At 30.9% G+C, this 14486-nt stretch overlaps 1 protein-coding gene across 1 annotated transcript in view; it reads left to right on the top strand.

The window, feature by feature from the left end:
• The window catches only part of LOC132952937 (uncharacterized), an 83067-nt gene that overhangs the window by 38919 nt on the left and 29662 nt on the right, over positions 1-14486 (top strand). The window contains exon 3 of the mRNA XM_061025465.1: positions 5152-5358. Coding sequence (XP_060881448.1) covers positions 5152-5358 — 207 coding nt within the window. The remainder of the gene's footprint in view (positions 1-5151; positions 5359-14486) is intronic.

Raw genomic sequence — 14486 nt, 5'->3', positions numbered from 1 at the left:
CACGTTGCTCGTGTAATGGTCCGGAAACGGTGACTGACGGGGATGTCACGGTCGAAAAAATGCAAAAAAAAAAACCGAATGAAAGAGTCGATAATATAAGTGCGCGGTATACCTACTAAGCGGAGCGAAGGTGAACCCTGCACTGCGTAACCACTAACCACACACCCTATCATCTCACCGAAGACGGCTCGAGAACGTATCAATTCTTTATTTCCATATTACTATTATAAAGATAAAAAAAACTACCTAATAACAATAAAGATGTTTATCTGCGCAGAGTACATAGCGCTCGCTGCACATCACCGTTGTCTGTACATAATATTATTTCGATCGACAACTGCGCATCTTGATAACACATGATGATAATACACGTTTTGAAGCATTTAAACGAGTTTTTTGCCTTTAAACGTTTTACGCGTTATTGTAAAAAAATGCGTCTCACCATGACTTGTTTTTCGTCACAACGTCGTCGTCTACTTATACTCTAATGTCTCTAACTGTTTCGATATACGACGACACGCAATGGCGTAGTAATGCACTATATAGCAGAGGATTTCAGTAAAAAACAAATTTGTATTTTAATTCAACGACCGGGCCCGACGTGACTAAATAGGCACATTGCAGCTGCAGCAGTTCGTAGCCGCCAGTTTACGAGAGGGTTACATTAGGTAGGTACCTATGCATTATGTTTTAGGAGAAAATTATTTCCTGCAACAGTGCGTTCTCAAAAGTCATTATATATACCGAGGATGGCAGTAAAAAACGAAATAAACTAGTACAGACGAGCGACTTGCTCTATACTATATATATAGCTACAGTCGGTGCCCGAATATTACCTACGAGTATATTATATCAATCGATTATTGGGTATAACGACTTATGGTCGTCATAGTCGTGTTGTAATGTGCTCGTGGTCGGTGGGTTTCAATAACTCGTGAAAATAATAATATTATAATACCGGCACAACGCCTAAAGACAAATGTAATAAGTTATAACACACATATATATTATGGTACAACCGAATGCCACGCCAGTTTAATACCAGAAATCACTATACCTACCACGTTATCATTGAACGATGCGCGCTGCACCGCCTATATTGTACATAGCCGGAATCATCGACGATAAATAATAGAAATATTCGTATACATATTATATGCGTATACGCGCTGCGTATGAAGGTATAATAATTATTCACGAAATTAAAACTCATAATTCTCGGTGGTATTGAATTTTTATTTTCATCTATTAAATATTAATTGAACGCGTGATCGTCTTGTACGATCAGAGACCGCAATCCACAAATATACGAGTATAATAAATACGATTTATTCTTATGCACAGCCGTACACGTGTCCGCAGTTTCAATTGTGATGAGTGACGATTTGTTTCATAAAATAATTTTTGTTTTGCAAACATATTTATTTTTTGCACATTGTCTTCGTATTTATCTTTAAATGAATGTTGTAACCGTATGGCTACTGTAAATATTTCGTTATAAGGCGTACAAATTTAACGCGATATAATCGTGAAAATATTATCTGAGAAGAAACTCGTCATCATTACGGGAAACAAAATATTATATTTTGAAAACCTTAGTACACAACTAGTAACTAAGCTCAACTACTCTAGTACCTTAATTGAAAATAGTCCGGAGTATCGACTTTTAAAACATTGTATTATTGTAATAGTATACCTAATTTTGATTTTTGTTTCGACTCTCTTGCCAAATTATAAATTATTGTAATAAATACCTCTTAAATTATTGGAATTTTTACTAATAATTTTCGTTTTGTTTAATAGCAGTTTTAAGTACCTACCTATGATGTATCACATTATGTGTACTCACTACCCCTTTGGGGTGTTAAGTTTAAATAAATAAATAATAAATAATTAATAAATAATTAGTCTGATTAAAACTCAGCGATGAATTAATGTTAATGTTTCAGTTAATAGTGTATAAAAATAACTTTATTAATGTTGACGATTTTAATGCCGATGAACCATATAGTTGGTTATAGTGGTTAGACTATACCACGGTATACGCGGTAATATCAATTATATTGTACAGTTTTTAAAGTAAAAATTAATAAATTAAATTGTTAATTATCTCATGATGGTATAACCTTAATTATTATTTACTATCTTACCTCTCATTTGCTTAAAATTGGCCAAGAGTAATTAAAACGAAAACGTGCCTGACGAAGTTCATTCATTTGTTTTAATTAATAATTATTACGCTTTATATTCAGTTAGACGAAACCTTGCAATCGGTTTGTGAATTGTGTTTGAGATACGTACGTATACTTTCGTCCCAAGTGCTCCAATTATTGTACATTAACGACAAGATTTTTTTTATATATAATACTCTATAAATCAGTATATATATATCGGAGAATATAAGCATAATCCTGAACATACTATCTTCTTACAATATACATATATAGCTGCAGTTTGATACTCCAAACATTGCTTAGTATTATATATTATATTATACACTTGTAAAAACGTTGATCTCCGTTCAGATTATACTTCGGAGAAGAGGTCCCGCCAATCGCAATTGTATGCTATAAATGCAAGTATACTTTCAAAAACCACTAAGAGGTTGGAGCTGAAAAAAAAAATCGAAATGAATCGAGATGAAATCTCGTCGTGATCTCTCACAATGAAAGTATAATATCACTCGTGTTGTAGCTACAGCAGTCACATGCTATCTCATCTGAAAAAATACCCCCCATATTATTGTTGCGAAACCAAGATATTTCACATTGCTTTCAGTTTTGAATTTTTTTCCGTAAAACATATTATAATATATAAAATGATATTATATAGACATCTACTCGCGACTCTTAATGTTCATCGTACCGAACCCCCCATTCCGTTCGCCATACCATCATCGGGGTTTTTTAGGAAAACGCGAGAACATGATGTAATATTAAATAATAATACGAGCACTACGATATGAACGATTATAATAATAACAGTAACGTCGTGTTGGCGACACGCGTTTTTCGAGTTTATTATTTTCGTCTCTCGAACATCCGTCGGTGATATATTGCAGTCGTCGTAAGAGAAAATAACAACGATAATAATAATAATAATCGATCAGTATATAGGATTTAAGACGCGGACATGTCGCCAACGGGTACTCGTACCTAACAGTTTGCAGTTGTTGTAGTTGGAGGGGGGGAGGGGTAAATATTGTTGTAGCGAATGAGTGAAACCCACAGTGCGTATAAGAGCGGCGGCGTCTACAGTCGGCTAACACGCCGACAAAATGCCTTTTTATTTATATACAGCTTTTTTCTTCAGTTTATTTTTTCACTTCTCGTCTTGACGTTTTCACTGACGATGTCATTTGCAATGCTATATACATTATACATAATAACAATAATATGTTACGTTCTACGGCAGTGTACACGCTTCTACATTGCAGTGCAAATCGATTTTGTTGTTATACGACATTTTTATTTCCCTTCGGTTCTCCGCATATATGATACACACACACATACTATTATATATATATTATGTATGTTATAGGTATGATTATTGACAAGTCGGGTCGATCGGCCCAGGACTCGTCTCCACACTGACGAAAATCGTATATTTGTATCAATCTGCGATGTACATAATAATATGACTATTTAGACTTAATATATGTGTATCAGAAATCGAATAGACCTCTCCATCCACCCTAACTAATATATTTATATTATACGTCATCGCATCGTCTTCGACAATAATAAATAATAATAAAAATAATAATAATAATAATATAATATTGTAAGGCCGTAAACCATACACGGTGCATTGAACTTTATTAGTCTACGAAACTTCCTAGTTTTTCAAATATATATAACGCATCTCTCTCCGCGGCCGTCTCATTCAATATTCAAGGATAGAATATGTACATGTATACACATTACGTGTATGTAGTAGTAGTTCTATTACCGCGTATGGTTCGTTTTTTATTATTTTTTTTTATTATTTGCTTTCGAAACGAAATCAATTGTATTTGTTCGTTTGAACAAATACATTTGCATTTATTATTCTGTACGTATAGGTACACGTCTTCAGCATAATGTTGCATAATACAATATAGATATATGACCTGCACTGAAGCTATATGGGACTATATAATATGAGTAAGACTCATACCTATAATAGTTTCAAGTTTTTCACGGTTTCTGGAAATTTCTAACAAACTTTTTTATGTCTGTCAAGTTGGCACCGGCACATTATGCTATGACTACGAAACTGATATCAAAAATTTGCTATAGGAATTAATATTAAAATAATATTTGGTGCTGTGAGTTGAATTATAATGATGAAAATATCAAACAATTTACAAACCCGAAATATTTTATGTATACCTGTATAATAATACAGGTAACGCGTTTCGATATTTTAGTTATTATATTTTAACCGAAACTCGAACAGTTAAAAATAAAATATATAACAGGTACAATATTTGTTATATATTTAGAAAAAAAAACAGAGAACGTGTCAAAATTATAATTTTCCAATATTATAATCCGTAATAAAATATAAAAAGTTTCAAATTTACTCCTCATTACTCTTACTTTATTACCTTTAATTTCTTATTGTCGGCGGTACTATACATAAACATAATTTATTTGTGCATCGCACTCAGCCACTCTATAAACATTCTGGAAATAATTTTTACATGAAAAAAATTATGAAATTTATTGATATAAAACTTTCCTTTTAATAATATTTAAAGTTTTATTTGTCATCAAACGAATTACTTTTTTATTGTTTGTTAAATCATTATACCATTCCATAAAAATATATATATTTATTTAGTATAAGGGCAATAATGGAAAACTTTTCAATTCATGCTGTATATCGTAGTTTAATTAGTTTGTTTTTAATATTTTACCCTTTTCTTTGTCGCTTTGTTGGTATAGTCTAAGCACTAGACAGTTGTATAGTAGACCAGTAGACCTTTATCGTAATTTTTAGGATAAAAATTTTAATTATGCTATTTATGTACCACACTTATGTAAGTACGTTTTTATACGTGCGCTGACCTGTAAAGTAATGTGTTTTATAATAAATTGTGTGGGCATTTTTTCGTTTAAACTTATTAACATTTATTTAAATTGTTTTTCTTTTTTAAACGTATAGCAAGAACGCAAAGCCATAGTCGTTCTCAAGGGACCCGGCCAAGTGAGCGGTAACGTGACATTTATCCAGGCTAATCGCGGTGGCCCGGTCACGATAACCGGAGTGGTGTCCGGTCTTACCGAAGGACCGCACGGTTTCCACGTTCACGAGAAGGGAGACGTGACCAACGGATGCATATCCACTGGATCGCACTTCAACCCACAAGGGGTGAGTAACATAACAACGTTAAATCTGATAAAATAAGAATAACACAATATTTTAACGTTTTATGCGATTTGGAATAATAGGTAACCATTATAAAAGACAGTTTTTTTTGTTACTCGAACATATTATAAGTATACCTACGTTTAAAATATAACGAACCTACCACTGCAGTACCACTGCTGCAATTATATACGCCACGCAATTATTATCATTTTGAATTGCGAAAAACCAACTGGCAGTACTGCTTTACCGTTCTGAATTTTACAATATAATAATAGATATATACAATCCTTACAAATTACACAAAATAAAAATATAATTTTACATTAATTAAAATAACGTTGCGCGCTGCTTCGGAATAAATAAATGTGACATTCGCATACTTACCTAACGAATCGAACGCGGTGCGTTTAAATTTAAACTAGCTACGGTACCTACATACCTACTCTCCGAAGCATAATAATTTTAATATTCTAGTTCTCTCCGCGTATAATGTATATTAAACTCGAAAATGAACATTATTAAAACGTTTCAATAAGCCTCTTCCGACGAGACATCTCGCGTTCGTATATTATGTTTTATAGTTCTTCGCGTACTTTTAAGTTTTAATGTTGCGCGCGCTATTCAGGATACACTGCCGCCGCCGCAGCAGGTATATTATATTATATACAATAATATAATGTAATCTGTTGTACAGTCGTAAAATATACGCGGATCCAACGCGTACACAAGAGCATAATTTATAAAAGCCTCGGTTTACTTTACCATAAATTTGAGATTATTCAACGATGACGATTATATAGTATAATAATATTATATATTTATATAAGTTTTCTATATTATTATTATCATCATCATCATCATCATCATCATATTATAATTGTGCTCGCAGCAGTATAGTTTTGTCGCTAATGCGATGGACCAAGTTTTAAACCGCGTATCGGTAAGACATTATTAGACACATTATATTAAAAACCATCGTTGTATATTATGTGTATACTAAATTTAGTCGTTTTTGTGTGTATAAATCAGAACGTAACTGTAATACTTGTTTGAAAAAAATACATCATAATGGAGTTTTTTTATTTTACGATGTCATAAAATGTGGCTTTGAAGTTTGGAGGACCCATTAAGAAATGTTTGTCCTACATAAATCACCGAGCTATTTAACCGATTTAGGTATACCTACCTACGTTAATAGCCAAAATATATAATAGCTAACCTATACTGTATTACTATCGTATTTCCAAAATCTTGTCATGCTTATTCACAAATTCAATAAAAACAACACATTTTATATAATTACAATAAGGGTACCAATTATTGGTTTTAATTATTGTTTTTAAACAAATTTAAATAAATACGACAATCCCATCCACCTATCTTCTTATATAAATTCAATTACCTACGATTTATAAGTTTTCAAATTGCTCAAATAGTAAAATGTTGTATATTTTATAAAAAATAATCGATTTTGAATTGATTTCTTACATATATACATAACTTCCATATACTTAAACGACAGAAAATAAATCAAAAGCCTTTTTCATATGTTTTCATGAATACATATTTTTTTTCTAGTGAGTAATGACTAGTGAACATTAAAATGGTTTCAGAATTTTTTAATTTATATTAAGTGATATTTAGTGAAGACGAAATTGCACCAGTGAATTAATTATGAAACATTTTATATTATATAATCTGCAAACTATTACAATTTTGCCAAATGTTTCCTAAAAAAAGGTCATGCATATGATTTATCATAATATTTCGTATACAACAATATATATAACTTATATGTCAGCACAAATAATTACTAAACACTTTTCCAACTTTAAGCACAGTAATAATAATATTATGTTTATTTTAATTTCGTTGTATAACCAACTTTAATATTATTATATAATATACAGTATAAATAGCATGACCTCAGAACTTGTTTTGTTAATCGTATTTGAACTGTATTACAATGCTCACTAGACTGAAAAAAATGTAAACTCTCAAAAAATACGAGTGCGTAAATTAGATCAGAATCACATCGGCTAATATAATATATAACCCCACTGCAATATGACAAAAATATCGTAATTTCCGTATTGAGACTAAATTAAACCGTTGTATCGTAACGTGCGATAAACACATATATTATTTTGTACGAACGATATTTATTATTTTTCATCGAATAGAGTTCAATTAATAACAGCAGCAGCGCAGATGGCAAATGTACACGAGTAAATCACTAATCATGAAAGAAAAACTGTGCCGAAAATTTGTCGGTTTATTCGACAGATAACACGACACGCATATCCGCGCGATACGTGATTAATCGTCCCAAAATCTCCTCTAAAAGGATTTTTCGGACGCTTTTGCCGCGGTAAAAGCATTTCCATGTGACAAAAACTTATTCTGTTTCCCGCGTGTGGACTGCGATAAATCGCCAATTCTGAAAATAAGAGTAGGTACCTAGCGGTCTAGTGTACATATAATATATTATAATTTATAATTATACTATATACGCGCGTGCTATTGGGTGTATCTTGTATTCGTTTAACGTGAACGATTCAGCGGTGTAGATACATATAATGTCTGATCGTGTAGAGAGGTGTGAATGATGGACTGAAAACTTAGACGGTATATATAGGTACAAGTGTCTGAAAAATTATAGGTTTTTCCTTTTTAGCAGTGCTATAATTTCTGAAATTCGTGTGCATTTAAAGTCTGACGGAATAAAACATCGAATTAACTTCAGTAGTTATTTTTAAACCAATATGAGCTGATCTGCAGACTACCGCATGCATGTATATATGCACCTGAAGCGAGTTGGCGATCGTGACTAAACTCAGCGGTCGCCCCTGAGCCTTCCCGTCGCGCGGAGCGAGGAGGAAGACACGTCGCCGTCGTCGGTCCGCGTGGGAAGTATTCGTATTGAAGTGTTGTGGAAACGTTTTGTGCTTAACTAGCCATTGTTTGTCTACATTATATAATATATATATATATATTAAATAGTAGAACGATTGTCATTGCCACAAAGCGAACGATTTCAATTGTACAATGCCCTACGTGCAGTGTGTGTGTGTGTGTGTGTGTGTATGTGCGTTCTTCACGGGTCCGCGACGATGGCAGCAAGCAAACCGATCACCGATGGACACACACACAATAATAATAATGATAATAATAACGATAATAAGATATAATAGAGCTACACCAACAGTTAGCAGTCGTCACCATGTCTATACAGTAGTGTGTGTGTGTGTGTATGTATATGTATACTGTATGTGTGTATGTATATGTATGCTGTATGTATGTATGTATATGTATGCTGTATGTATGTATGTGTGTAATATGTATGTATGTATATATGGTGAAGAGACGTGCGCGTGATGTGAGGAACGTCATAAAAGAACAATTCGAAAACAAATTGAAAATACCAATTTGTGTGGGCGTGGGAAAATCGGAGTAGTTTTCGATACGTTTAACGTTAATAAATACCCTACCCGATAATAACATATTTGTCGTCACGTTACCGCACGCGACGCGTTATTGACGTCGGCTATACATGCAATATAATATTATTTTCTAAATATATATCGTGAATCCTGGCACTTGGGAGCCGCCGTCTGACATCCTAAGAATTGGTACCTATTTATTTGTAGCTCAACTACATCGTATATCGTATACGATATTATATAATAGTTATAATATAGAGTTTCTTCATCAAAAACGAATTTTCTGCAGGGCAATAAATTGGTGTGTGGCTTATTCTAACGCGTCAAGCTGTCACAAACGTAGGCACATAATGTTAATATACATTGTTCGATTATAGCACCTAAGACCTATAGGGTTTTAATTTTGTTTTATTTTTACTGTGATTTATAAAGCCGAGTCATCGTCATACTATATTTTATGCGTGCAATATTGTGAAAAAAAATAATCACCTTGCATTACAGATGTTCGGATTTTTCGTTATTTTGATAAATCTTTATCATCAAGTGGAATATTATCGTTAAACGTTTACAATATTTTACGTTTAGTCGTTTTAATTGTCTTTACGCCAATAACACGCATTTTAATTGCCGGTACGTGACGCGTTCTCGTAATAGTCATTAAAAAAACACAAAGAACCTATTGAAAAAAAATGTCACATTTATTAGTAGTCGTTAAAGCAAATGTAATACCTACTCACATTTATATTAGTTGCCATAGGTAGCTGAAACGGATGACGTGATAGATGTATTATAATATAAGTATATAAATAGTGTATTAATGTTACAGCTATAGCAGCTGTAGGCAGCCTATATTTTTCAATTTACAATCGTAAAACAAATCTGTGGGGATAAATAAATACAGGACTGATATAAATACACTATACACATATATAGGGCATATGTAGGCACATAAACTTCCCTGCAGAAACTGTTTTACGACCGCACTGTAAAAGTGCAAATCAAATACATTCATATGTATACGATATGAGTGCTTTTTAATCGCGAAAAAAATTATATGTGTGCACTGAGCACTCAAATAGTTCACTTATAATAATTATAAGTTATAACATAATATCTCATAAAATATATTACCAATCATTGTAATTTAGGTAGATATATTATATATCTGAGCTTGGAACTGCGATTACTGTATGTCTGTATACAATTCCAAAGTTATTTCGAGGGGGGACATTATCTAGAACAAAATGTCAAGCTCCGGTTGAAATTTGAATAATTTATAATAATAATAAAATAAGTACTACAAATTTCTATATTAATTGTATTTTTTTATTTTAAGACAAAATCTGTTTTATGTATATATTTTTAAAATATATATTCACAATTTTAAAAGCTAACTTTGATTTTTGTGGACATGAAACTTAAAATCTCGATTCTATATTCTCTCGTTTGCCTATATATACCTACGCATCGAACATCGGAATTCTAAAATGTTCAGCATGAACAAAAATCATTACAATGACGCATAAAAACGTATGACAAAATAAGACAATTAAGGCAGCGGTATAAATCTGCAAGAAGAGGGGATGAGTGTTCCCAACTATAACTCCATTTTCTACCCACGTAAATACTAAATAAGCCACTGACTGATTACACGTAATAATGTGTATTATATGTTTATATATTATTATGAGCAAGGACTGGAGTCAGCAGAACACATTTTCAAGGGTAAGGGGGTGGGGGGTCTGTATAGATGGTAATTAAGTAGGCCGCAATTCTAAATGATGTTAAAATTCTAAGTTTGCGTTATCCGATTATGAGTATATGCCGTATGTGTGTAACGCGTCATTGTCGATAATTCGTGATTTAAATTCAAATTATTTTTATTATTTATTATATTATTATCGATTATTTCGTTCAGCGAGTGAGCAAGCGAGACCACATACTATTTTGGTTACACTTGGTTATACTATTATATCGATTTACGTCTGGTCAAAGGTTATCGGTGATACCTCCCGTGGATAACTTTAGACTATACAGTATAAATTATATTTTGCAGTTGTTTTCGATCGTTCAATGTGTGGCCATCAACGTTCACAAATCGCGAAACCCCCCCCCCCCCCCCCCCCCCCCCCACGGAGCGTAAACACTTTTTATTCCCATTATTATTTCCTAAGACCAAGTGAACGTTATATAATCCTGTAATATATAATTTTATCGTTGACGTATTTTAAATACCGACTGATTTATATTGTTTTTATACCTTTTTTATATTTAAATCTCATTATGACGACATACTGAAATTTATGATTATCGTAATTTCAAATTTCTTTCCTGTTACTGCAATAGTTATTAATGTTTTGTTATATTATACATTTTAATACAGACATAAAGTCCTATATGTGCGTCCATAATAATATATAGGTATACTTACTTATATTTAATATGAGCTTTTCGTCATATAGGCATAAGATTATTGCAGGGTTTTATTCTTATATATTTGATATTATTTCCTCGTAGTTATAATATACATCATAATATAATGGATATATATTGTATAATGTGTATTGTGTATGTATATATAACATTTAACTTTGTTACTTATGTGTATTACTAACGGCTATATACATCATAAATCATAATCTTATGTTATGTGAGAATGTGAGATAAAAGCTAGCGTGTTTGGTCATATAAATATTTAAATTATTCAATATACAATTAGTCATTGACTGAATTTAATTACATTTATATTCAAATAATATATATATGCCTACTGACTACTTAGTTTAATACAATAAATAATAAATATACATACATAATAATATTATGGTCAATAATTCAACTAATCGAATTTTGATCTATACACGCTGTACACATCTATACAGGATTGACAGGGCTCATAAGTCATACAAATTTATATAAACTTAAATCTATTAGGTATCTAAAATCAAACTATTTATTTAATATTTTTAATTATTAGTACACAATTCTCTTAATTTGGCGTTATCCTTGCTTCGAATCTTATTACTAATTACTCATATTACTCATTACAGCTTACGCAGATATTAATTGTTATAAATTATTAATTATTATGTCATCTTAATAATGTAGTCGGCCAGAATTCGTATACATTGTAATTATAAAATTGTATAAGTTTGGTGACAAATTATTATTTGTGATGACGACTTAGTGAATATTAAATAAACCCCTTCTTGAAAATATTAATCCTGCAATTAAATATCTAGTGGTTTAAAAATGGTTATAACTTATAAGTTACAACATAAAACTTAAAAGTCATTATGCAAATACGTTTTTAAAGTAACTTTTAAATTGAAAAATTATCATTCTCACTCTCAATTTAAAGAACTATATAGAATGAAAATGGTTCTTAAAATATAATCATAAGGAATAGTGCACAAATGATACTAAAATCTTTAGTTCCCGTTCAGTAGAGCAAACAATTGAAACATAATCAGTTCTTTGAGAAACTCCCATAGCAGTAATAACAATGACGAAATTTCATTTTTTGTGTCTTGTTATATACAATTTAAAACTATTTCAATTGCTCATTGTAATTAATAACCTAGCTAGTAGCACCCATTTAAAATACGTAATATGAGGCATAGAATCATTATTTTAAGTCAAATATCAAATTATATTCATATTGTATTTAAGTACACAATTTAAATTCTGATTATAAAAATAAACATGGTTTCCAAAATAGTTTTTTTTTCATTCCAAGCTATTATTTTGTTGAGATTTGTTTCATTACTTTTTGTTGGTCTTCTTATTGAAATATAAAATCAATTTAAAATATAATATAAAATATAGGAGTAAAAAAACTATTTTAAAATAATTGTTTTTTCTTTAAATTTAAACAATAAAAACAAATTGTTAAAAAAAACATTGTACAGGTATTATAATATTACAATAGCCTAGTTTAGTTATGTAATTGATGATTGTTAAAATAGGATAAAAATTATGATTAATTTTCTACTTTAATTTGCCTTATTATAAAATAGTAATAAATCGTCGCACTTAATAATGAAATTAAACCTAATAATTCTGTGTAAACTTCACATATCCAGCCAGTACGTCGATATTTAAAAAACATTGAACATCGCATAGTTCAAGATTTTAACTATCGTAATATTGTATAATATCTTACATATTATACTACCTACCTATTATTATTGACTTTATAATAGATTTTAATTTCTCTATTAAATTCAATCAATGTATTAATTATTATTGTTGAATTTAATTTGTATTCAGCGTGAAAAATATACCGATTCTCAGATGTTATGAAACCCGCAGTGTATAGCTCGTGCTTACACTAAGCGCACTACATAATAACGCACTCAACTATTTAATTTTTTTCAACGAAACTTCCAAGCCACTAACTTATTTCGATCCAAAAATGTCGAAATGTGCGTTCAACAAATCACTACCTATATGTTTTGTATACTCAACCGACAATATAATATATAAGTGCATTTTTCTTCTTTCCAGCCCCCTTAACTTCCGGGTCAAGATTGAAAGTTCTCGGAAGAGCCACGATATGTGTCAACTGTCACTCGTGCTTAATCATAGTGTTTATATTCTCTCACACAACATTAAACTTAACGATTCTCGTTTATATCATGTTCTGTGAGTACGGTTGTTTTAAATCATGCAATATTTCAGCAACTTGTAGTCGCTCCTTTAAAAAGTCGCAAACTCTCAACCACACCCCATACGCAAACAAAATAATTTATTATGTACGTATAAAGTATAAGCATGAGTATATATATATAAATATAATGTAAATATTTATATGTATATACACAGTACATACACAGCCATTATGGTCAACAAGAAGACATAATATAAAAGTATAAGAGCCAAACAAAAAGTTTTAATAAAACCACACGTCATTATTATAATATAATATAATATAACAGATTAGATTGGGTTTCGGCATGCTTTGCAAATTATCATGCAGCCACGCGGGTCTTGTTAAAATATCGTTGAACGTTGAAATAGTTAATAGCTTACATTGATGTAAGTTTTCGTTTTATAGAAGTACCTATTGTACATAAGTATTTAAATATATAAGGTTTGGGTACATTATTAATAATATAAATATTTATTAAATAATAGATCAAACGACAGACAAAACCCCTGTTACGCATAAGTACCTACTACGGCTACTGGATTTTTACAACATTTTAAGTCTTCGTAAAACATAATTTTTGATAAAAAAATTTGATACATAAAAATCAATCATTGAACTAATATATTTAATTAGTAATGTAAATATTCAAATAATTAATGAGTCTTGTGGAGTTGTACGGCTGCTCCCTGCTCTCCTAACTCCACTCATCTAAATTTATACTTAGATAGTAATCAACCAAGCACGTTTGAACTTCAATTCTTATAAATCAAAATATTCCAAAAAAGATTCCTCTCAGGAATATAAAATTAAAAATATATATATTCATTCTAAAAAGTACGATCTTATTGTCAATTTTAATATCTAAAACGTCTTTTAAAATGTTAAACATTGATTTCAAGTATTTTACCTAGTATAACACTGCTACTTACTTATTGTATTATAATAATTTTAATTTACATAATGATGGTTTTTCATTAAATTATCGTTCATATTGTTTTAAACATCGCTTAACATACTTTGACCTTTGAACA

The sequence above is a fragment of the Metopolophium dirhodum genome, chromosome 9, assembly GCF_019925205.1.
Source record: "Metopolophium dirhodum isolate CAU chromosome 9, ASM1992520v1, whole genome shotgun sequence".
NCBI classification, from domain to species: Eukaryota; Metazoa; Arthropoda; class Insecta; order Hemiptera; family Aphididae; genus Metopolophium; species Metopolophium dirhodum.
This window is presented reverse-complemented; position numbering and strand designations above follow the sequence as displayed.